The sequence below is a fragment of the Lonchura striata genome, chromosome 1 (assembly GCF_046129695.1).
Source record: "Lonchura striata isolate bLonStr1 chromosome 1, bLonStr1.mat, whole genome shotgun sequence".
In the NCBI taxonomy this organism is placed as follows: domain Eukaryota; kingdom Metazoa; phylum Chordata; class Aves; order Passeriformes; family Estrildidae; genus Lonchura; species Lonchura striata.
The window spans coordinates 89805494-89832464 of NC_134603.1; the positions used below are offsets into that span (position 1 = coordinate 89805494).

Below are 26971 nucleotides of genomic sequence, written 5' to 3' on the forward strand. Positions count from 1 at the left end.
TTAATCCCTACCTTTCCAGTTGCTTGTTTTCATAAAATATATGGGGGGGAGGGGGGCAGGGAGGGGTGGGATTTAACTGTTCTGTGAATTTCTGTACATGTCAAACTCAGTTACCAGTTTTTAGGATACCTGGAATGTTCTAACGATGATGCTGTCAGTGGTCTCCACTTCTTCATTTACAGAAAAGTTAAGATTCAGGGCTTGTGGTGAGAAAACGTAATTGTGGAGACAACAGGTGAAACAAACCATCTACAATATATGACTTGTCCCACAGGGTAACTGACACGACCAGTTAAGAGTTACAATCTAGTTAGAAGGCAGATACAAATTCCCAGGGACTTTGTCATACCCCTCAGGTTTTTCATTGCATTTTTGGATTAACCCTGCTCTAGCCACTGTATCTTGCAAAAGGCTGTAACATTAAGATCAATTTCCTAAGTGTAACTAAACATCAAGGAATCCAGTTAAATACCTAGGAGACTACAGGAACACCACATTCCTTACAAAGATGCCACCAGCCAGAATTGACCAAATTTCATACCTGATCTTCAGGAAGAAAATAAGCAGATAAGAAAGTAACAAATTCCTAAATTAATGTCAGGAACAATTTTATAACACAAGCTCTAAGAGTAACAGTCAGTAAACTCCAACTACTAGACTTATATATAAACAAAAGGCAATATTAAGGCAGCATATGAATGCTAAAAATTTAGGATTAAATTTGAAAGATTTTACAATTACACATGTTAATAAATGGTGAGCTGTAAATACTATTTACAGATAACATATTTAAAGAAAGTATACATGCTTATCAGCAAATTAATCTAAAAAAAAATATGGCACCTAACATGATCCAACTCAGAAACTGAAAAATGCTGCATTTCCTCTGCTATGTCTGGTATAGTTAAGTTTTCAAAATTATGGATTAAAAAAAAAGTCCTTCCATAGCCTGACTCAAGCTTTAGCAAGGTAAAAAGCCATAAGATCTCCCCTTAGGACTTTCCTCTGGATGTCATCAGAAGTAAAAGCCAAAAAATGGAGAACTCAAAACCTATGTCACTTGTACAGTGTGCAGAAATAATTCAAGTACTTTTTTTTTTTTTTTTTTTTTTTTTTTTGTAGTTAGGATTAGCACTTCTGTCAATCCTGACACAAAACTGTTTTCCCGGTCCCTGAGACTGGTTGAGCACCCCTTGGAGATACTTAGGCCAATTACTACTTTGAAATACACTTGACAATGAAGCAATGAAAAGCCTTTGAGTAGAGAAAAATTAGTAAAAAACAACACCATTACTAAACAACTGCTAGAATTGAACTGCAGGCAAGGGTTTCTATTAATCTGACAAAACACTGAAGACAGGTCAGAATTCTCCATAATCAAAACTGATATTTTAACCACTAAAAGAGAAGAGCAGAGAACTAAGGCATTTCAGTAATACCACAATGGAGATTTTTTTGCTTCCATACTCATGCAGATACAGAAGTAGCTGGAGTCTGTTTTCCAGCACAACTTCTATCTTAATTTCAATCCAGAAGATGGAACTGATCCCAGCAAATTTTTGCAGCAATCACAAACATTAACTAGTAATCAAGTTAAAAAAATACAACCAAAAACAAGCACTGCCCTAATATATTCAGCAGTTCCAGGGTTCATTGAAAGCATTTCTGTTTTGATGTTTCAAAAAAACCCCAACAAAGCTTAAGAACATGGGAAACCAATTTTCAGGCACTATTACTCAAAAGAACAGTAAACTATAAGGGAGATGGCCTTAAAATCACAAGAAAATAGTAGAAGTGAAATTATTAAAGGCAAGTTTTGTCCTCTCCTATGAGATTGACACAGGGCACTTGCCATTAGAACCACTCCAAAGTGGAATCTGAAATGTGGAAAAAATGCTTAGCTACCTCTAAAAGCTCATGCCTTCAGGTGTAGGATTTTGCACAGGACACTAGTTACTAATGCTTTTGCTTTCATCCTGTTGTTATTCAAAAAGCCCAACAGTGTTTACTTTTTTTTTTTCATTTTGTATTAGTATGCAACATCACTGGATCACTAAAACATACATGTATCAACACAGTTTGATTTTATCATACAACCAAAATTTTACGAACCAAAGTTGAAAGCTGAAATCTGAGAATAGAAAATTAAGCTACAATTTGAGAAATTAGAAAGAATGTAAGAGAAGGTGAAGTTTAAGAGAAGGTACAAACAATCCACCATCAAAGGTCACCTCCACCATCAACTCCACCATTTTTTTCTAGAAAGAAAAGGAGTTCCTGCAAACCTGTTTTTGGTAAACAACCATACAAGAAACTGCAGACCCTCTTTTAACCTGGCCATCAACTTCCATAAGCAAAAAGATGACAGTATTCAAGAACTGGCCAAGCTTTATTCAGTAAGCAACATATGGCAAAACCCCAATTCACAGAAACAAGTAAAAGGAGCTTGTGACTCCATGTACAGTCTTCATCTAAAATGCTGAATGTGGTTCCACACAGCATGAATGCAGTTGTGTCACAGAGAAGTTACAACCTGAATATCTTCAGGCATCCTCAATATGTCCCTTTGATGCAGGAATGTGAAATCTCCCTCACAGAACCATTGTCAATGAATGCATTTAATACTTCTTTTTTAAACTCTTTTAAATGAATTAGTTTTCAACGTAAGTGGAAAGGAGTTATTAAAGATCTCAGGAAATAATCCAGAGCAAAGAAACACAATTTATCAGGAGACATAGCAAAAAGAATGAGTTTTAGTGTGGTAATGACAAGCATCTAAGTCCTGTTCTTCTGCCACTAGCCACAATGAATTAATTACACACATAAATAATGCATTTTTGAAGAGAGGGAGGGTACAAAATGATGATTAAGGCAGTCCTAAACCATCTGTTCCTATTATTGCTACAGTAAGTCTGGACAAAGAATGCCTGGTATTAACAGCTTGACAGGATTTGCAGATTATGCCCACTAACAAACACCACATAAAGGTAGAGATAAATTATGCAGGATTGACATACTGTTTAAACATTTTCTAGATAACATTATTAGAAGGTGCTGTAGGATACACAGGATCCAACACAAACATTCAGTCTTTAACCACAGGTCACAAAAGCCAAATAAAAAAGCCTTTTATTTGCCTATTTGAAAAAAAACAAGACTATAAGAAGGTAAGAAGTAAATCTCTTTGCAAAAAATGTCATTGGCTCTCTGTATCAAGCAAAGATCACCAGAGAAAGGGCAAAATTACATCAACTTAAAAGTGACATAAATTATACCATATATTCACACTTTGCAAATAAGAGAAAAAACTGCCAAAACCCCTGCAATCTTCAAATCTGCTGTGTGCTCAGTCTTGCCCAATGTTTCCAAATACTGGGAGCACTGAGGGGAATAAAAGTCACTAATATGAAGCAGCATACTCCTTTGGGCTTGGCATATGCAGAATACTGTAATGCAAGATTTCTTGCAAACAAAAAGTTCAGAGCTTTCAAATTACAAAAAAAAAAGGAAGCAGAATTATCCATTAAACTCTTCCAAAGCTTGTGCAAGTCTCTTCAGGAGCAATAGAATTTTCATTCCATGTGTCTGTCCAAAGAAGTACAACAATTGATGGAAATAAAATTAATTCCAGCCAGTTATCACCATGAAAACAGTTGCTGCTGGTTGTGCTGTACTCGAACTCATGAAACAAGACAGAAAACATCTTTGCAATGCGAGTGCAGAAACTGATACAGCGTCTAATGAAAACTCAAAGCCAGTCATCCAGTGCACATCTGCCATGAAAACTCCAGAAGATAACAGAAGTTCTGTATCCAATTTTTCAAAAGTATTTATTTAAGTACCCACCTACAAAGAGGTATAGCAGCTCCAAATCTATACCACTAGGCGACTGATCAAAAAGAGCATGGCATGAAAATTTACACTGGTGAAAACTTTGATGAGGACTATGAAACATATAGCTGAGGTCTCACTAATAATTCACAGTACACTTAAGGTCAAAAGGAAAAATATACTTGCTTAAAACATTGCAACGAAGGGGCATATACACTTTTTTAGATATAAAAAGTAAATTTTATAAATTACATGTAAAGCTTGAGAGGGTTATGAAGGCAAAATTTAAATGTATCACAGGGAATCACCATTGAGGATGCTGTACAGTACAGAGTACTGTCCCAGCCTGTCACTTGAGGAATGCTATGGGATCTAAACAAGAGCTATAGATATCAAAGGTCTTCTGTACCTATTTTTCAAATGTTTATGTTGTTAAGGCCTCAAATAAGTCACCATATCTACATTCAACAGCTCTTACTGTTCCTTTTGTTCCCAAAGCAATTAAAAAGAGGGATAAAGTCTACAGAAAAAACAACAGTAACCAAGACATTGTCTCACACACATCTCTAATCTACACAATGCAATTGCCATAAATTTTTTACCCTTCTGAAAGAAAAAGTAAATCAAGCATTCTTCTGCCCCAGAAGCACAAAAGCACCATCATGGCATGGCAATGCATCCAGCAAAAACTATGAAAATCTGTCCAACTCCTCACCTACTGCACTAATTATGAAAGCATGAGGTTACACTAAAAATAACCTATAAAATTCAAAAATTATGAATAAACACAAATTTAAAGAATTTATTTTTCCTTCAAGTAAAGCATTTGCTTAAATAACGTCAAAAAGGAAAAAACAGTCGCACTAAGGTTTGTATTTTAGATTTTTAAATTTATTTTCCTTCTATGTTAGCTCTCAAAGCTGACAAATACTGAAAAACAGAATGGGTTCTTAAAAATGACATCCTAAAAAATTATCATTCAGACAATTATGTTTTCAGTCAAGTAACATACAGTAAAATCTATCCACTCATTTCCAGTGACAAGGACCTTGCTATTCCCAATGTATTCCTACAAAATGCTGCACTTGGGCAGCTCCTTTTAATTGACACAATATTCAGGAGCTGCTATTTTTCAAAATGTGGTGATCTCCCTGAAATGGATACAAATGGTACCACAAGCTTCATGGCAAGTACAGCTTCAGGTCAGAAACATTTTATCTTACACCACAAGGCTGCCATTCAGGGCACATTAATAGATGACACAAAAGTGAGCTCCTGACAGTGATTCCTAAAGGACACTGTGCATTTAGGAAAGCAAAAATTGCCACATGAGACTAAGGGGACACAAAGTTTTCTGCAATCAGAATATCCACAGTAGGAGAATGAATGAAATGGAAGAAGAATTGTGTTTAATTGAAAAAAGACAGGAAACAAAATTACATGGTTTAATGCTAACATATATCCAAATGATTGCAGAGACACTAACCAGAGAAAACAAGGGTGGAATCTAGACTTCATACAACAGTACTGGTACCCTGATCAATGGATTTAAACACAAAAAAGATAATATTAAAATTTTAGAGATAAGCTCACAAAAAAACCCCAAAATCCAAAACCTATCTCCCCAAATACCAGCCTTTTAAATAGTTTGGAAAAGATGCATATTGATGAATCTACCTTGAAAATAGCACTCAAGACAATGACAGAAAGCAAAAAATTGATCTGTTTGAACTGAAATGAAGTTGCTCTATTTAATAGGGAGACCTATTTCTTAAAATAACTTCCCATAGTTACCATAAGCTGCATTTCATAGGTTTGATGTTGACCTAAAGCACCTTCTTCTAAGTCTTTCTATAGGATTTTTTTTAAAAGACTTGAAATACATGAGTTTCAAGCCTAAGCTCTACAGTGACTTTATAACAAAATTACGTTTTGTTACATGCTTAAAATAATCAGTTTGTAGTACTCAAATTCACCTTAGTTTTCACCCCAATATTGTCAAAATACATGAAATATTTTTTTTTTTCAATCACAAAAGCACTTACTCCCTGAAAATAATTTCTGTGCTAAAGAGAGAGCATAGACTCCTGACCCCTTCCCCCCTCCTTGATTCTTTCAGCTTTCTGCTGGTATCACAGTAAAAACCTCAAGCACTAAAGAAAGAAAGACAGGATACGAGTCCCAAACATATACCACACATCACACTCACATCAAGTTAATCAGCTGCTCGCTCTTCAAGCGCCTACACTGGCAAGTGTCCTTCCTGTAATGAGCTAGCAGTTAATTTCTTACCTAAATAAATACAGTGGTAATGGTCAACCAGAAATTACCTGCATTTTTCCTGTTTTGTCAGGTCTGACCAAATGTAATCAGCTTACAATTACACTAAGTAGCTTGCTTAGCATTCTATTTATAAAACTGATTAGATGCTGCTAAGCAGAGCAGACAATGTTTTAACACTTTGATACTGAAAGCATTGGAGAAAGGGAGCAAGGATGGCAGAGAACAAAATCCATTCAGAAAACTGTAGAAAGATAATTATACGGGGCCAAATCTGTTGCTTTATACACACTTAAAAATTTTGTCATTATAGCAGATATTTAGAATTTTGGAATTATTGCTCTTAGACATTTAGATTACTCAAGCAGGTCTGAACAAGTGAATACTCAGCCATTCTGACTGCTGTTGACTGTTCCTGGAGAGAGAATATGGAATTGCCCTGACCTGGGAAAGAGAAAATCCAGGCTGCAGGAAAATTACAGACCATTGCTGAGGCCCTGGCCTGAGGTTAAGACAACTGAACAGGATGTGAAAAACTAAAGGGGCATGACATGAGAAATTGTCAGATGTGACAGATTACAAAATAAGATACTGACAAAAGCCACAGATAGGACCATGACGGATGACTGGATTTCACAAGCATTTAAAGGGGAGTTAGGTAAGAAACAGCCAAATTTCACAGAAAACTGAAGGGGGATCTTTAAGGTATTGGAAAACTTTTGGGAGGTAGAACCTGCAATATCAGCACTCCTTCTGGATCTGTAACACCATTGAAGCCTAGGATTCCTTATATGGTAACTTCAAACCAGAAGGGAAAAAGTAATCAGGGGTGAATAGATCTTCTGGGAAGAGACTGGGATTTTAAGAAACCATACAAATAGATAAGGAGGATGAACACAGATAAGCTGCGGAAAATGTAGCCAGTACTGTCTGGCACAATCTTACCCTCATTCACCATATCCTCATCAGAATTGTGAAAGAACCACTTATTCTGATCTTACCACAAGTATCAAACTTGCTTCCACAATCAAGGAGGCAAGGAGGATGCCAGGGTGCTTCCCCTGGCTAACAGCAGGACTCCTGCCTGGACAGATCGAGTAACCTGGTTATCCCCATGTCAGCCAAGATCCACATCCACCCTCCCTCCCTAAAAGGCTGTCAGACACTGTTTTTGACAAACTGCTTCAATTCAACTCCTCAATTCCTAATTTATATAATGAATGTAATACTGCTTTTCTTATCTCCTTTTATTAGGTTGTTTTTTGGCACTGGTGGCAACAAAAATCAAGGAAGTCAAAAGTTCCAGTTATTTAAGGGCCTAATATTTTCTCTTGCTACTTTATCTTTTAGGTAAAACTGAAGCTCATAAGTTCAAAGTTCTGAATTTTCATACATATTGCTGTAAGTTGAAGTCTGATTCCAATAATCAATGCCCTGCTTTTACAAGTAAGAGAATGGCAGGAGATTAATACCTTTCATACAGAGTAAAAGGTACTTATGGGATTGGATACTGATAGAGCTGAAAGGAAAATGGAGGAGAATTCAGTTCCTAACCTGACAGGTACTTGGGGAAAACAAACAAAAAAAAACAAAAAAGAAAGGAATCCATAAACCAGGGCAAGGGATTAAAAGAAACAGCAGTTTATCTCTGCTTATTAACAACAGCCCTTATTCCAATTCTTTGTGGAGAATAATAAACATGACTTAATCTTAACAACAATGTTATGATAATTTTCCAAACACATGTACTCTTTGTTCATTACTAAGACATTCCATGAATCTACTACAAATTTGCAACATCCTGTCAAAGACTATTGTTTCTTTAAAAGAGGAAAATAAAAGGGATTATATTATATATAATGGAGGGGAGGGGTTAATTACAAAATGCTTATATTGTATGCTAATTTATATTTATAGCAAGTGTTTTATTTACCTTTTTGTTTTCTTGTAGTTTTCCAGCTGTAATGTCTGCATACATTTGTATCTTTCCAATTCACACTGCTCACATAGTTCCTCAAGACACAACAGATGATTCTCCATTTCCTCAAAGTTTGCCTCTAGCTGGGCTGTAAGAAAGACTTGTATGGTTATCAAATTGCATCAACAGACAGACAACTCACCTGAACAGAAACAGGATTTTGTAAATAATTAACATGGTGATAATTACACACATATAAATGGCTCCAAAACATAAACAAATCTCAGCCCAAGTCCCACAGTCAAGAGTGGCAGCAGAGGCACGTTAAAGGGAGATCTCTCTGAGGTTCCCTTGTAGCAAGATGCTGAACCATTCTGTTTGTCCCAGCATTGTGGTGACACAGGCTCCTGGCCTGTATTTGAGGAAGAGAAGCACTCAGGACTCATACTTTTCCTTCTTGAGCAGACTGCCAGTTTAGCACTTCCTGCACAGTACTAATCCGAAAAATAAAGCTGTGCTGGCCAAAGGCAGGTCAAATCATCATTTATTCAAATGAAGCAAAAATAAAGCATATGGTGAGAATTTTAACTTTCACATGATGCCATGGTAATATAAAAGAACTTACATTTATGTCTCTGAAGACAGACCCTTTACTGATACCTAAACAGAGATTTACCAATTTTACATACACATGTAAATTTGACAATTAAATCTACCTATTTTACATATGCATCTCTTAATCTTGTCTTTAAATATAATTGTTCAGTCTCAACTTCAAATAGATCTTGTCTATGACATGTCCTGGGAAAACTGATCTCATCTAATAGCTCACATTGCTTTGAGTAGAAATTTGGACTAGACAATTCCTGAGGTCTCTTCTCATCTGAATTAACCCATGTGAACCTTGTATCAAAGGATCACTTTCCCTGACAGTGAGTAATGCTAAATTTCATGTCTCTCCTCTGGATTTCACTAGTTTCCCAAATCCTAACCAGCTGGTCACTCTGGGATGAAACTGTGTGAACTACAGGAATATTATTCATCTTTTTGCCAGGCCTTCTCCTATACCAGAGGGAAGGCAAATTGCAGAATAATTCACATTTTTACAAATAGCAGCCAGAGTTAATGTAGTTCAGACGCTCAAAAAAAGGAAACAGTTAAGCTGAAGGCATCAGTCAAATCCTCCATTCGGGCCTGGCCATTCTACTTGAAGCCTATCTTGGACAATAAATAATTTCAACTTTCTTAGCCATTGCTTCATTATAAATAGCCATCCTTGTGGTTCCCCTAAAAAAGCAAAAGTTAAGACTTCATAAGCAAATTTCCTAGGATGGCTAGTCATATGTTTGGCATCACTTCACCATTTTTTAGTCCCTAACAAAGAAGATCCACAACAGGAAAGGGAAACATGAATCATCTAATCAGTAAAAATTTCCCTAAATTATTTTTCTGTATACAGATCACTGAGCGGAACGGGGAGGGATTGGCAAAAAACAAACAAAAATAAAGAAAGGCAGTTGACAATTAATGCAGAAACAAGTCTGGGGGGAAAAAATGTTTTCAGTTCTATGTATTATGATGTAGAGCATTCATCATTTACCACATACTCAATTTTCTCTCACAAAATTCAGAAGTATGATTACAATTATGATTGGTTGGCCCATTCTCTTTAAGAAATGGACTTCTCTGAGTGCATTAAAATCCAAATACCTGTATTGTGCTAACTTGCTTTTCAGAATAATTGCTCCCTTATTAATCTGCAAAATTCTCAAACACAGCAGGACGGAAAATAATTTACTAAGGTACCTATCAACCACTGTTTTTCTACTTAAAAACGCCCACCACCTGCTTTGCTGTATTTGCTGTTGAAATAATATTAAAAGACAACAACAAAGGACAGGAAAATAAAGTGGATAAAGAAAAATGAATTTTAGAGAACAACTGATTTCTAGCACTTGCATTTGAGCAGCCTCTAGTGGGAATTGCAGAAAACACTATGCTCCTGAAGAACAAGAATGAACACTAGAGATCTCTCCGGGAGACAACAATCTGCTTTACTGCAGCAGAGGTTTCAGAAGTTCTTTTCCTTTCTGAAGTGAAAGAAAAATTGCTTTGCACAAAAAAAAGTTGAAGATAAGCTCTGTTGCACCAACTACAGCTGAGAATTGACATCTCTCTTACCCAAAAGTGAATATATGCACTGTGCATATAAAGTCAGTGCCAAACAAAACTACAGATTTAATTATTTTGAAACTTAGGTTGTAAAAACCCCATCTCCTCTCAATTTTTTTCATATTTAAAAAAATATATATACCTTTAGATTAAGAATTTTCATGTATAGCAATATTTCTACTATTTGGTAGAAATTTTATTAGATAACTGAAAATAAAAACCTTCTTCTTTGGGTCACATCATTCCAATTATAGCAGATTGGGCTGTATTTCTTACATTACCACAAACCTTAATTCTTAGTTTTAATTATATTGAAGTATGTTTAAAGTTTGGTCAGGTGACATTACATTGCATTATCTTCCATCAGTGTACACTGTTTTCCATAGTTTACCAGCTATCAGATATTAAAGTATTCACCTAGAACTCTACAACCACAGATTTTTTTCTTTCAGAAAACAATTTCTTTCTAAAGTGTGTACCTAACTTAAATTTACCACATAATTTTTCTAACTGAAACCTATATTATCTGTAGTTCTGTATAAGTACAAAATTTGTTAAAATAGCTAAATCACAGCTGTATGTCAGAAAATGGGTTTCCACTAACTTGAGAGGTAGCTTTCCTGCACTGTCCCAGCCATTCAAACAACAGAAACAATGCAGTAGTATTAAAGACATTTCTACAAAGCTCATTTACATTCTAACTAAAAGTCAAAAAGCAGAAAGGATGGAAGCAATTATATCAAAGATACTTCCTCTACCTCCAGGCCACACAGGGGCAGAGATTATTAAAAGTTTAAAATGAGCAGTGAAAGGCATATATGAACAGGAAGAGATCAATTCAGGTGCAACAACGACAACAAAAAAAAAAAAAAAAAAAAAAAAAAAACAAACAAACAAACAAACAAAAAAACTTTATATAGTCACAGTTCTACTACCGCTCAATTTTAACCTGTTTTTACAGAAAGGATCTTAAACCCAGCTAGTATTATACCACTTACATGAAGTTAAAGCAGCTTCTTGGCTGAAACTACATAGCAAGTATACTAGGATCCTTTCCCTTGTGTATTCCATCCTCAGACACTTCCAAGTTCACAGCACCAAACTATGCCTTTTATCCCTACCTAATACAACCCCCTCTGCTGAAGTGTTGTGCCCTAGACCCTATGGAGAAAAATTCCCTGTTGAACATAGCTGTCTACGCAATATTTTTCAAATTCTCTGGTTTTACATAGATCTTCTCAATCTATTCTCTGATTTTTTCAATAAAAGATAAATGCAAATTCTGAAAAAATTAGACAAATTCTGCAAAGCTAGAGAATGGCAACTTTCATATTTGATACATAATCGGAAATAAAAAAGAGTGACCTTTTACTCAAGATACAAACAAGGATACTTCTAAGCAATGCAAAAGGTTCTGTTTCCCCAATGAATTCTCACACCCATCTAGTCCTCACTTAAAAAAACAAACAAACAAACAAAAAAAACCCCCTACGGCTAAGAAGCAAAGGCTTTTATCCCTGTGACTGCATGCCCAGCCTTATTTTCTTCCCAGTCCCACCAGTAAAACATTTTCAACCTATGTTGGATCTGTCACCTATGTACAAGATCAGTCTTTCTGAAACCAGTATCAAGCTGATCTTTAAAAGAAAAAAAAAAAAAAAAAAAAGGAGAAAAACTGGATTTGGATCAATGTTTGTGTGTACAGATTTGCTGAAATCAAAACTGATGTTTGAGCAAAATGCCTCTGCTCAAACATGAAAACATATTTCATACTAAGAATGCCAGATACCAGCAAGAAGATATTTTCTACAACATCTCAACTAAAACGTGGCTTTAGACTCCAGTTCTGCACCTTGAAAGGGCAGTAACTGTCCTTTTCACTTTTACATGAGAGTAATTTTTTCCTCAAAGTTCTCAGTAGCAGCTACAAGACATTGCATAATACAATAAATTTATCAAATGAAGACAGACTTTCCACTCCAAGTGAGGGATGACTGATAATGTGAAACCTAAGCTAAAGAACTTTATAGAATTGCTAATGAAAACGTGTCTTGTAATACATAGCAAAAGCTGAAGAATCTGTATATGAGTCAATTTTAAGTAGATCACAAAAAAGGCTCATTTCCATAATCTGAAATTTCTTTCACCAAAAGCAGCCAGGATCCTCTACCTACTTTCAGAATGAAAGCATTAATAGATTTATTAGAAACATAGGATGTCAGAAGAAACAACTATTTTGTTGAAATGATGAAGGTTAGCCAAATTACATCTTGGGTACATAACCCAGCACTTTGTGAGTCTATTTTCACTTTTTTTTTCAACAGAGCATTTCACTCATATTGAAAATTTACAGTCAGAGTAATAGTCATCTCTTGGAAAACTGAATACAGTTTATATTTATATGAAGCAGTTAGTTAAGAGCTATAAAAACTAAAAACAAAGAGCAGAGTATTGCAGTAAACTTCTGTTAAATCACCTTCAAAAGGTTAGATAATTTGTACCAAATTCAACATCTATCTGTTCAAATAGACTCCATAAAAATTATTAGAAGAAAAAATAAAACCCAAAATAATTTAAAAAACTGACAGATGCTAGAAGGAATTAATAAGAAACTTTAGATAAATTATTTAATATCTGACACAAAAGGTAAAGCTAGAAGGTTTGGTTCAAATCTCAGAACCTTAGCAGTACACCTCAAAATTCATTAGCTTCCCTGAACAGGCTTCTGAATGCTTCCTAAAATCCTACATTTGCAGTATCAACAAATTACCTAGAGACATACCTATCCAAGAAATTCTACAATTGGAGTGAGATTAATTCTAGTTCATAAAACTGTATTAGGAATCAGAAAGTAGCCCAAATTAATCAGGATTTACAGCATTTGCAGCATTATGAACTATAAAGGCAATTCCATTAGCTTTCTATTATATTGTTTTTCTTTGGGCTACCAGTGGACTGCATAGTAATATTAAACCCAGTGTTTTAATAAATCACTACTTGAACTTTTATTTCCTTAGAATTTTTTTTTCAAACAGCCAATATTAAATAGTTAGCACAGATGATAAAACCTTATTAAACAAGATGGTATAAGAAAATCATAATTAAAAAGTAGAATACATTCCCTGGTTCAGGAGTAAATAGCAAAGTTATCATCAGCCTACCTAGGAACAAAAACTGATTTGTGCATGTCCACTGACCATAGCAGAATGAGAAATTAGCCCCTGTAGACATAAAAGAACCCTCCTTTTCTTCACATTGTGTCAGCACACAAATCCAGCCCACCCCACAAAAACACAGAGCTGCATCACATGAGGAATTTCTGCATACTTCCCAGCTGCTGTAAGAAAGAGAAGTGCAGGCACAGTCCCTGGGGAACTCAGCTGCCTAAAATCCATGTGCAGACAGCAATTTTTCAAAGCTTTAATTTCATACACCCCATATAAATTTTCATGGAAGCATCAGGAGACGTACTGTGGACAGACAGGGTTGCCGCTTGTCAAATGCTACCTGCCCATTTCAAGGCTCAGCAATAGCAGAGATTTTCAGAGACTAAGAGTCTCCAACATTTTTTCTTAATTTAATTTTCAACAGTGGATCAACAGCTTTGTATGAGAGGTTCCAAAATTAGTCCACCAAAGTATTCATCTTTTAAATAAAATGAACAGGTTAATCTTTGGTAAAGTTTTAAAAATTGCAACCCACCTAACAAACTGAGGTGTTTGCTAATCTTAATAGGCAGCATTGATATTCACCTATAGAAAAGCTGGGTATCACTTCAGAATATCTTAACCCTGTACATTAATTCAAACTATGGAAGTTATCTTTGGAACCAACAATTATTCAAAACCAAAAATTTCTGCCATTTCTGCCTTGAAAGTGTCCCTAGACAGGTAAATTTCCCACCATCCCACCCCAAATAGTAATTTTAAACATTATTATGTAAATTACACAGACTCCAAAAGAAGCAGCTATATACATGAGTGTTCATACTATCAAAAATCTAAACAATGTAGTAAGACTTCAAAAATAGCATTTTTCACCTGTTCAAACATTTGTCAAATTTTTTTTCAAATAGCAACATATACAAAATTTCAACTGCTGGGAGAGCAACCACTGCTACTTGTCAATCTTTTTTAAAAAGTAGTTTAAGAACTACAGTTTTACTACAGAAAGCAAAATTAAATTTTATAATCACAACATTCACAACAGCTGAACTTCAGTCTAATCCTCTGTACTGATCTAAATGCTTGTTATGTCTATCAGAACTTACCTAGGCTTGCTGTGAGGCATTCCAGATCTGCTAAGAACCCAGGTATTTGCTGAAGCTGATCCTGCAGTTCCACCAGACTGCTCCTTTTCTTCTCCCAGTGTGCAGAAAGCATCACAACTTCACTGTCGACCAGCTGCAACAGAGGTCTTTTAATTACTGTTCATGAGCGTCTTGACTAATTTTTATAATTAATACATTTGGAAGCATAAGGTCAGCACAGCAACCCTACAACACTGCCACTTGTGTACTCCTCAAGTAAATAAACAACATGCTCAAAAAAATCCCCCTTAATATGGAATATTTATATCAAAATGCACTGAACAAAAATATGGCAAAAAGTTATTTCTCAATGTACTAATCAATGCAGGAAGTATTTTACAGATGTTATTAACTGTAAGCAAGATGTACCTGAAATTTTGGCAGCCATGTTGCATTGGTGCACAATAACAACATCGCTGTGCTGCAATTTTGGGTATATTTATATCAATAGTTTAATGTTGCCAGTCATACCAATTTCATCTTAACAATAAAAATGAAAATTCTGGACATGCAAAGTAGTCTAGAAGATAAAGTAAAAGGAATGACATTTTAAAAAAGTTGCGTTTATAACATTACTGCTCGTCTGCTTTTGTGATAAACTGCAGTAGTGCCAAGTGTTTATGAACACATTTCTACATTACTTCAATTCTTGTTGTTCCATTCTTCTTAACTTTTATTATATAATGATACCCTACTTCCAAGTTTCACTTATATTTTCTATGAAAAACACCAAGATCAAGAGATCTTGGGTAACAAATGTTTCCATTATATATATTTGAGATGATTCTATTATTGTTTCCCTGTTCTTAATTCCATTACCCATTCTTCCTCTTGCACACAACTACAACCTGTGGCTGTATCTGCATTCTGAATTCCTCAATTTCTATAGTCTTTATAGGCAGAAACTGAAAAAGCCTGAGGCAAAGGAGCTCTCAAATTTACAATTCTACCCACTTTATATCAATTATTTTAAAATAACAACTTCTATCTTTTGCAAATTCCTCTAGCTACCTATCCCTGTTAAGAAAACATCCTGTTTCACCAGACAAGTTTTGAAAACTTATTCCAAAGCCCAGTGAGAAATGGAACACTTCAAAAGACCTAACAGTCTTAAATAAAGCCAGGTCTATTTCTGAGACTGGGATATGTTATTTATGTCTGTGAAACAGTAAAGCAAACAAAAAAAAAAAAAAAAAAAAATCAAAACCACTATGAGATGGGGACAAACACCACAAATATTTCAGTCCTGAGATAACTGAATGCAGCTGAAATGACAGCCATCTAAAAGGACAATTTTTTACATGGAACTGGTAGTTAACATCTACCATTTAGCATGGTAAGACTCTATGCTGCAATTAAAGCTTGAAATTTTCACTTTACTCAACATTTATAAATAAGACAGCACAAGTAACCAGAAATATAATACTGGACAAGTGGACCTTTAGGTCTCCTACAGTACCATCAATCTTCTGTGCTTACAGAGTTTTTATTTTCCCCTTTTATAAAAATATAACAAACAAAACTCTGCAAGCAATTCATACACACTGAGTTGTGTGTAAAGTAAATATCTGAATTTAATGGAAAATTTAAGTCTTTTTGGAAGTTTTTAATTCTCATTTTCCCAAGCAGCCATAACATGTGAGATTAGGTTATATTAGTTAAATATATATGAAACCTCACATTGTTTTCAAAATTACAATTTTTAAAGCAAACTGTAACACATATAATAAAATTGTGACCACATCATTTATGAGATTTCCTAGGAAAAAAAGATCATTATGAGCAGTAAAACATGCCAAACTGGCAAGGAGAACTCCATCTCCAGTGCCTGAAGGTTTTCACTGAACTACAGGGAAAAGCAGGGCTATACCATTAGGCAAGAGAAAAAAAAAAATGTAAGAGACCTTCTTTCTTACTGTAAATATTCATCCACTCTAAAAAGGTATAGAGAAGTCCCTAAGTGAAGAGAAGAGCCAGGAAGGATGCACTCAGCCAAAGTGAAGTGTTCAGCCAGGACAGAGAACCTCACAGTTCAGTCCTTTTTTGCATCATGGCCACCCAGATTACACTGTCTGCCCCTTACCCGTGGCTTCAAACTGAAAATCTGGCCTGAGTAAGGCATCAGCAACACTCACTGGAAGTTTCCTTTCCCTTCATTCCACAAATAAACCACACAACTTGTCACTTTGCTTCCAGAGCAGGAATAGTGAATGAAATCAGGGGAAACCACAAATACTTCCCAAATCTTTTCTACTGGCCAAGTCAATCTTGCTGTCTCTTGTGCACTGTGAGTGGGCAGCAGTGCCACAGCCCTGCCCTGATACAAACCACTAAGGTGCCTCAACCCCAAATACATTCTGTACCTTCCCAGCTATGCCCCACTGCTTTTAAAGATCTACAGCAATAACACACAACATCATCTTTGTAACTGTTTACATCGCATCACGTTATTTGTTATTTCACATTTGTATTACATTGTTGTTTACATTACTGTGAGAGTGAACAAAGCTGTGTGGATGTTTACCTGGAGTTTACCTGTGGGCCAAGGTTAACTCAGTAGGCTGGTACTAAAAATTTTAGTTTAAAATTATTTACACATTTTAAAATATTTAATGCATGGCATTGTTATTTTTTCTTACCTCTCCAGCTTTTGCACAATCTTTGGCTCCTTTATGAAGGGCAGCCCAAGCATCTTCATATCTGAACAGAAGACAAATTACTATTCTTACTGCACTCTCATTACAAGGGAAAACATGGATGTCACTGTGCTCATATTTGCAGGTACTACCAGAAATTACAGCTTAAAAAGCTGTGTAATTCTTTCCAGTACTTACTGGTCTGCTAAGACCAATGAGAGATAGTATCTTCTGAAGAAAAAGTGATTTTATGTTTTTTAACCTACTAACTGACATTAAAAGCTAAGTGGACCCAACAATACTTAAAAGACAACTCACTGCCTTAAACGTCACTTGGAACTCAGTCAAGAAAATGAAAAAAAACCCACAAGATTGTAATCATACATAAACTGCTTCCAATAAAAAAAAAAAAAGACAGAAGGAAATTATATCAAATATCTTTAAGTTATGACCCACAGACTGTGGCTCAGTGCTGGAGCTCAGTCCTTCACCCTTCTGCATTAGTATATGGACTAGAATAATCTTTTAAATGCAGCTTTTCCTCCAGAACTTCAGTTTCATTAATATGACAGTACTTCAGAATTGGGCAAGCTTTAAACACATTTATCATTTGGTAACACTCCCACAATACTAACTCCAGAACAACCATAAACCTATTAGCAACTTAGATTTTCTTCTCCAATTTCTTTCTTAAGAAATTAGATTTTTTAATCTAATATAGGAAGCAAACACTAATAAAGAAAAGGAAGGTCATACCTGCTTAGTAATTCCAGTCCAGCAGAAAACTCTGGCAAACACTGAACAGTTCTATAAAACAAATTGCAAATGTACAAAATGGTTAAAGAAAAAAATATTATAAAAAATGTGTGCACATACATCTGACAGATATGCTGAGCACAGAAATGTTTCCTCCTGCTTCTATTTTCACAAACATTTTTCCAATTTTGGTTTAAAATGCATTACATGGTGTATCTTACAAGAATATTCCAAATATAGGATTACTTTTACTCCTTGTTGTTTTATGACAGCCTAGTCTTACCCCTTTTCAACCATGTCAATTAAAAAACAAGTTTTGTTGAATAATTTCTAAGTCCAGTTAACAAAGATATAGGATGAACATAATTTTAACCTAAAAAAGGGCACGGAACCATTCTGAAAAAAGACTACTACACAAGTTCATGTCCCTCAATACAAATATTCCACTTAATATATTCTACACTAAAAATAATTTTAATGCTCTAATGATCTCCTATTCGATGAATACACTTCCATTAATAACAGTTTGAAGTATAAAGACATCTTAAGTTATAGAAAATTAACAATACAGTACTTCTAAGGATGTGAAAATCTTGATATTATCCAAAAATTGTCTCTTGGAAGATTACCCAAATAGAATGTTCTGCACTAGCATCTAAGCAATTTGAATGGGAAAAAACAAATACAAACAAACCACCATAAATTAAATATTCTTGTCCTTAAGGCAAGGGAAATATGACAGTATCAGTGAGGTGAAAAGGGACCTCAGGAAGTTTCTTTTCCAATCCCCTGTTAAAACCTGTTTAAAAGCAGATTTCTCAGGAAGCTTTTCTCAGCTTTTTCTGTCTGATCATCTCTTGTTTCAACTTAGGCCTATCACCTTTTGAGTTCCCACCACAAACCAGTTTCCTCAATAACCACTTCAGGTGTAATGACAGGCTGCTGCTAGGTCTCCCAGAAGTCACCTATTCTCCAGGCTGAACAGCTGCCCATCTCAGCCTTTCCTCATACACAAAGTTCCTGCCCCAACCATTTTGGTGGCCCTCCACTAATTGCTCCAGAATATTAACACCTTTCTCAAACTCGGGACCAAACTGGACAGGATAGTGATCTAAGGTGTGCTGAATGCAGGGGACAATCACTTTCCTCAATCCTATTGTCTGGGTATTGTTGGCAGCCTCATTAGCTGTTGTCCTTCCCTGCTACAAGGCATGTCCTGGGTTCACATTCCGCCTGCTGTCTGTCAAGAACTTCAGGGTCGTTTTAGCAAAGTTACTTCCCAGATACAACCCCTGTCTGTATTGTTGCAGGGCATACTTTCTTCCCAGGGAAACATGGAATTTGTACCTCTTGATTTTCATGAGGTACCTCTTGGCCCATACAGACTTAGGAGCTTTTATGGATTGAATATCTTCAATCACTACTGGTCAGTATCCTTGACCCCCTTCACTAAGCACAAGGCACTGAAGCCACAAAGGCATTAAATAACTAAACAATCTCTACATTTGCTGTAATTTACCCCATTCATCACCAATCCCATGTTTTCTTCCAGCCTTTTATGAGCAGTGCAGGGCTAGCCGCTCTTCTTGTCCTTAACATCTCTTGTAAATGTCAGTTCCAGGTGAGCTCTGGCTTTCCTAAGGCTATTCCAGCATGCCAAAGAAGTTATGAAGAGGCATCAAGAAATTATCCTTGACACCTTCACAGGGAACTTCTTGATTGCATACTAACAGGCTGTCCTTTCAGGAGCTGGAAGCTGAAGGCTCCCAGAAGAATAGGGGTTTGATGATACAGAGGACTCCTCAAGCTGTTTGGAGAAAACATAATTTTCTCCCTTGTCAGAGGGTCAGTGACAAACTCCCAGTGCAACACCACCCTTAGTGGCCTTTCCTTGGTTCCCATTCATGTGCCCTCAGCCATCCTGACAACCAAGCTAAGCTGTGTTTGTCCCTGAACTTTATTAGCAAAGCAGAAGCCACCCCAACATTCCCGTGTTTCTGCTGATTCAATTGGTTCACCCAGTGCTTTTCTCAAAAAGCAATGGATATTTATTACAGTACTCCAGAAGAACCAAAATACTGAGGACTGGAAACACACAGAGAAGGCAGTTGCCTAAAATAGTTTTATTCACACCTTCACCAATACTTAGTTTAGCCTCCATGCCTTGTCCATACAACAGGTCCTCTATTAAAAAAAAATTATCTAAAACATCAGGACTCCAAACTTAGGACAATTTATTTCAGCTGCTTTATTTTTAGCACTTGGCTTGTTTTTATACTAATTAGTGTCTACACAGTATGCTTTAACAAGAACATGTTTACACTAAAGCATATCTGAACTGATTTTAAGAAGTAACTCACAGATGTCATTTACAGACATCAAGTCTTTCCCTGTAGCTCACATAGGTTGAAAGAATGAGCAAAGAACTAAAATGTACAGGACTAAAAATATCCCCAAAACAATGAAAGAAAGAAAACCAAATCAGCACAATTCTCAAAACTTCTTGGAACAGAAAACTGAAGTATTTCATTACACACATATTTTCCACAGTAAAAAGGCTCCTATTTATGTTTTTACATTAAGAAATCCCCTGAGTTACAATTTTAAGACATGAGATTCACAGAGATTGTAAACAATTACATTTCAGTGTACTGCAACCTGAATCTTCTATGAGGTACTACAATAACACTGCATATTCATTTAATTTACATAGTAATTTATAAACTGATTGACAGCCATTAGAAATTATTTAGGCCTATCAATGAAGGCTGTATTAAGCAAAGCATTTGCTTTTGTTATGCTTCTGTTGTCAAAATAGTATTTTGTAAAATCATAAGCAAATGTTCTTGTAATTGGCTCATATACATGAGCCACTTCAAATATTTCATTAACAAGAGTATCTTATATTAACGCTATATATTAAGGCATTCAGAAGTACCTTTGCCTACTTTTCTTTGCATCTCTTGATTTGTCGCCCAAAGTCTTCAACCTACAAATCAAAACAAATCCATGAGACATTTACAACACCAAAAACAGAGAACAAATTGTTTGAGCACATAATGCACATCCAGTCTATTACAGTTAATTTTGTTTCAGCTTGTTTCACAAATATATCAAATTTCCCTCAGTTTTGTGGATGCCATCATATGAATTTATTTCCACTGACACTTCTGCTAAATCTTGAGATTTTTTGCAGAAGGGCATCAGACAAGCCCTTTGTGGCCACAAAAAAGTTTTATTGCCCAGGACAGTAAGAAATAAATGGCACAGACATAAGCAAGATGGAAATTAACTATGAGAGCCAAAGATATCCGCAGACGTGACAGAGACATTTGTAATCCTGAGTGACCCAGAGACTGAGAAACAACCTAATATAGAGACAGATATTCAGGCTGTTTTGAGGGGTAGTCAAATCACTCACCCAGTCTTGATCACTGTTTTCCAGGAACTCAAAGAAACATCAAAGCTCTACAGCACACCAGGTGGTTGACATTTTGAGAAAAGACATGCTAAGGCAGGTCTCCACTCCCTCTCAGAGAGCTGTTTGTAACAGCCAAACCAAGTAGCAACAACTGAGGAAGAACCCACTGCTGAGAGAAGCTGTGAAATTTGCCCTTCTCCACTCTTCTGCATCCCTTTTGGTTGTTTTTCCTCTTCCTGCAAGTCTTGCTAACAGGTGAATGGGTCAAAATTTAGTTTACGTCGCTCACAGGACACACAGAATTAAGCAGATATAAGGAAGAGGCCACAGAAATAGCTAATAACTCTAAGCTGGTCTTTTTAAACCACACAACCCAGATTTAATCTTTTTTCAGCAATACATACATGTTCCCATACTCCTTGGGAAGTGGTATTATCTTCTTAGAAGCCCTGGAAAACCTTCCCCCTCACAATTTTATGAAATTCAACTTGTTCTACTTTGCAAGCATCTACGTGTAGTTAACAAGTTGGCCACAATTTGACACCAAAAATACTTTCTTTGGCTTTTGAGAATTATACAATTTTAAGCTAAAGTCTCAGCATCACAAAATGACTTCTTTTACCACTTTGAAGGGGTGCAGGACAGAGTAATCCAGAACACCAAGAAATTAGGTTGAACGGTCTACGAAGGAAGAGGAGGCAAACCAGGTCAACTTGTGTTCTAGCTACATGGGGATACTAAAGGAAAAAAACAACAACAAAAAAAAGCCTTCCACAGCCTCTGCTGCTGTGGTTCTGAGATACAGGCTCCCAATGACAAAAAAAAAAACCCAAACCAAAAACAAATCAAAAAAAACCCAAGAAAAACAAACAAAAAAAGCAAAAAAAAAAAACCCAAAGAACAACACAAAAACCCCCCACCAACTAAAAACACCAAGACATTACACCACAGATGAAAATACTACTTGAAGACAGGATACTGGGAAAAGGACACATTAATGGAGCTGCCAAAACACAAAGATGGACATTATGAAATCTGGGACTGTTGTCAGAACAAAACTTTGCAACACCAGGAAGAAAGCAAAATGGAAGTATATTAACTCCACTGCATTAAATATAGAAAACACAAATATGGAACCACAGAGTTAAATGACCATCAGATCTGGCATGTTGTGATCTTTCTGTTGTTTTCTTTCACCATGTGAAAAACACCCTTTTCAAAAGAGCCTTACACTGTGCTGAGATATCAACTCCTCTGAGAAGCAAAAGACAAAGTTAGACAAAGCAAACAAAGCAATGCTTTTGTGTGTATTTTTTAGAGTTTAATATTCAGTTTCTGTTTGGTAAGATGAGGCAGATAACATGCAAGCAATTTATCTGTTTGACTGGCAGCCTCTTCTATCAGTTTCTCTTGACCATCATACACCAGCACAAGTAACTAATGATAAACTGCTTATTTTAAGTTACTGGGGTACACAGACATACCATAGGGGTATTATAAGGCAGCCTTAGCATTGCCAAAGACTACAGAGTTTTTAAACGTAAACTATTGCAACACGATAGTTTCCTGTGGCTCACCATGAGCCATCAGCTCTGCAGCACAGGCATGACTTTGTCCTCCGGCCACTCGCTGGCTTCCAGTGACACTCACCTGGGCCACCTGCTTGTACTAAAAACACCATCGACACGGGGCCTACCCACATAAACCTTGTGAGACAACGTAGGAAGAAGATCTTCCTACATTTTAGCGCAAGCATGGGGCTGTTCCATCTGCGCTTCTTTTCCTCAAGTGACAGTAACTCATCTTCCAAGAAAAAGCAAGTTTCTCCACACGCCAAGTGGCGCCCAGAAATGTTCTTTAAGGGATTACGCTCACCCATGAAACCTTGAAGGTCGGTAACTTCATAAAAAATTCAAGCGCGTTAAGTGACCCCATTCGCATCGTGTCTCACAACAGCGGTGTGCCTGTCCTCCTGCGCCCTTCCCCTGACCGCAGCTGCTTCCCGGGCACCGCGGCTCCTCCTCCTGCTCCCCAGCGCTGCCCGCAGCGCCGCAGGGCGCCCGGCCCGCCGGGACACGGCGGGACTCGGCACCCGGAGCCGTGCTCCAGCCTGCCCCCGCACTCAGGGCACCCCGTGGGACAGACCGGCCCCGGCAGTGCCTCCCGTCTGCGCAATCCCCTCCTCTTCCTCCCTCCGGTGCCAGCCCACGCCTCCCCGGCCGCCGGTCACCTGCTTTCCCCCCGCCCGGCCGGGCCGCGGGCCTCTCCCGCTGCCCCGCCAGCCCCAGGCGCCGCAGGCGATACCCACCCGGCGGTGAGGTCCTGCTGGACGCTCAGCAGCCGCTCCCGCAGCGTCTCCAGCATCTTCCCGGCCTTTCCCGGCTGCGAAGGCCAGCGCCGGAGGGCGGGGCGCGGGCGGGGCGCCGCTGAGCTCCTGCCCCCGGTGCCGCCTCCCCTCGGCCCGCCCCGCCCCTCCCGTCCGGGCACTGGGGTTGGGAGCGCGGCTTCGCCGGGGAGAGCCGAGCCCCTCGCTCTGCGTCCTCCGCGGTGCGAGGGTAGAGCTAAGCTTAAAGCCCGGGCGGTGCCAAGGACAGATCTTGAGCAGCGTGCGAATCCCTGAAGTTGCGGCTTTTTTAAAGACCGCAGGAAAGCACCTTGGAAGGTTGGGACCCTCGCCAGAGGGATTTTGACTTCAGCGTTGGTAGCGTAGGAGTGACCTCCTTAGCGATACAAAGTTGATCAAGGGACTGGAACATCTCTTTTAGGAGGAAAGGCTGAGGGAGCTGGGCCTGTTCAGCCTCGAGAAGAGGCAACTGAGGGGGACCATATAAATGTCTGTAAGTGTGCGAAGGGAAGGTGACAAGAGGATGTAACCAGGCCCTTCTTGGCGGTGCCAAGCAATGGGACAAGAGGCAGCAGGTGTAAACCGATGCCCAGGAAGCTCCACCAGAATATGAGGAAGAACTTGACTGTGTGGCTGACCAAGCACTGGAACAGGTTGCCCAGAGAGGTTGCGGTTTCCCTATTTGGAGATATTCAGGATCCATCTGGATGCAGTCCTGTGCCATGTGCTCTAGGATGACTCTGTTTGAGCAGGGAGGTTGGACCAGGTGACCCACTGTGGTCTATTCCAACCTGACCTATCCTGTGAACTCAGGGAGTCGGGTTCTGTGATAAAATCTAAAAAGTACGGAAAGCAAAACCATTGGGTGTCCCTAGAGTTGACAGGGTCTTGGAGTAAGGGATAGACAATAACCTTTCAAAGTCCTTGCAAAGCAGGTAGTTGAATTGTCTATGTGTCCCTCCACTATTTGCTTTGGAGATGGTTTTATAGATACTAGTGATTCTTACAAACAATGAGCGAAAAGAAAAAAGGCTGTTCTTACAAATAGTAAATAATCCAGTGAAAAGTTCAAATTAGATTTCTAGGTACTGTCTGCTCAAATAATAACTGTTAGGAGTAATTCAGCAAATCTTTAGACAGTTTAAGTGGAATCAAGACCTTTTCAGAACAATTTGCCAGTCTTTCTGGGTGGCTGTATTTACAATTACAGTAACAGTCTCCTACCCTGTGTGTTTTCAATTAATGTTTGAGTGACATGGACATAGGATTTAGGTGGATTTGGAACTTCCATTTAATTGAGACTTCAACTTTTAGAAAAAGATGAGATTTCAAAGTGAAAATATTTTCTAACCAATTCAATTTTGGTTGAAAGTTCCAAAAATATAAAGAGCAGAGCACTGAAATAATCTGTTACAAGGAGAATGTATGCAGCGAGCTGCTGCTGGATGTGTCATTTGATACTGCAGAAGTATATTCAGGAGTGGTTGGAGGTAATTTGAATCAACTGGAAAATTGACACCATAATCCAAGACAGCTTGTGTGCTTTTCAAAGTGTATATGACCTATAGATTGTTTCTGCTTTGGTGTTTTGAAAAAAAAGTATTGCCCTGTGGCATAAATTCAAATTAAAAGCTAAACGCTTGCTAAAAGAAAAATGGTTGGGTTGATATTCCAAACATTGAAATGGATACAGCTTGCCTTATCTTGAGGTCAGAAAGACAATTTTCATGGCAGACTGCATATAAAATTCTGTAAAAAAAGTATGATATTTAGAAGGTATTTTTCTCATGCTTGACCTAACAACAATTTCTGAAAATAGAGACTTCCTACTTGCCTGTATAGTTAGTCCTTCAGAGAAGGAGGGGAAGGCCTTGAATCAAGTGTTTTCTCATGTATTCACCGACATGCATTGCAAATGCTGACAAAAGCCTTGCAATCTGGCCTTATGTAATATATGATGTTACAGGAATTAAAGTGCTCAGAAGACAAGGGAGGGGTTTTAACCTTTAATTTTCAGTTTTCCTTTGAGAAATCATATTAATTTCTTCAGTGTTACATATTTTCAATTTCCTTGTGACTGGTTTTTGTCAGTGGTGGCCCTGCTAATTCACAGTGAATAAGCACTTTGAGATTCCATTGCTTCTTTTGCAGTTAGAAAAACTATTCATAAACTGCTGTACAGTTTTGTTTCACATGTCTGTGTAGGATTTGGGAGAAGAAATGTGTTGAGATAGTATTAACAGCCACTAATTCTAGAAGTACAAGACTGGAAAAAACTTCTAAAAGCACATCCCCTGCTCAAGGGCTGTGATGAATTATAAATACACTGTGTAAACTTTGTTTAATTGGTTCTTAGGAATTTAAAATTAAGGAGATTCTGCAAGCTCCTTATCAGCTCACATGTTTAGCTTTATCTTCTTTTTTGTTTATAGAGTGAATAGGCCTGTTTTTTTTTTTTTTTTTTCCCTTTTAGTCACTTTCCAAGCTTCTTTTCTGGGTTGGTCCGATCAAGAGATTCCCCAGTTTGTCCAGAAAGTGCAGAGCTATAGCATTTCCATCACTAAAGCAGAATTACATGGTTTCATTTTGAACACAAGTTACATATTGATACTAATTTATTAATATTTATGTACATAAGCAATTAATTTAAATTGCTAAACAAACAGAGCAAAACAGCTCTGAGACAGATCCTTCAGGTGTTAATTCAGCACAGTGCCATCTAAAATTCTGCCAGGGGCTTTGGGTCAAGTTTTCTAGAGATAAAATTAGTGCTAAATAAATTTTTAGTATCAATGACCTGTTCTACTCATTTAGTAATTAAGTAGTTTGGGGCTGGTTATTTGATATAAATTCTGACCTGAATTTGAGCTAGGACTTCCTAGTTTATTCTTCTGCTTCCCTGATACAAGCACATGTAGTATCTTCTGCAAATTCTGCAAATTGACTATATTGGTCTGTACAAAAAATGCATAGGCATTCTGTGCTTTGCTCATCTATAAAGAACAGTGATAAAAGTCAGTAGCAATAAATCTTTAGAGCAAAACACAGAAATGCATTTGACTGTATAACCCATGTGTCAAATGAAGATTTCTTTTCTAGATCAGCCTCCCTTAGAGGCATAAATTAGGCTACATTTCTGTAATAGATTTTGCAGCACAAAGTCATGTCTAGTCATGCCTTTCTATAATTCCACCTTTTCCTAGGCTTTAGTGACCCCATTTAGATTGACTTCTAGATTAAGACTGTTCTGAAAGAGTGATGCTGCAGACACCAGGCTCATGCCTGTTAAGCTTTTCGGTGAAAG

At 37.4% G+C, this 26971-nt stretch overlaps 1 protein-coding gene across 3 annotated transcripts in view; it reads right to left on the reverse strand.

Moving 5' to 3' along the window:
* DTNBP1 (dystrobrevin binding protein 1) overlaps positions 1-23748 on the reverse strand; it is a 62312-nt gene extending 38564 nt beyond the window's left edge. Inside the window, exons 1-6 of one of the 3 annotated variants that reach the window (XM_021553254.2) lie at positions 23632-23748; positions 20841-20891; positions 17903-17953; positions 17150-17210; positions 14472-14604; positions 8045-8177 (exon numbers count right to left, since the gene is read on the reverse strand). In XM_021553254.2, coding sequence (XP_021408929.1) covers positions 8045-8177; positions 14472-14604; positions 17150-17210; positions 17903-17953; positions 20841-20891; positions 23632-23687 — 485 coding nt within the window. In that variant the 5' untranslated portion in view covers positions 23688-23748. The other 2 variants (XM_031503954.2, XM_021553264.3) reach the window with 2 other exon arrangements.
* Between the last annotated feature and the right edge of the window lie 3223 nt (positions 23749-26971).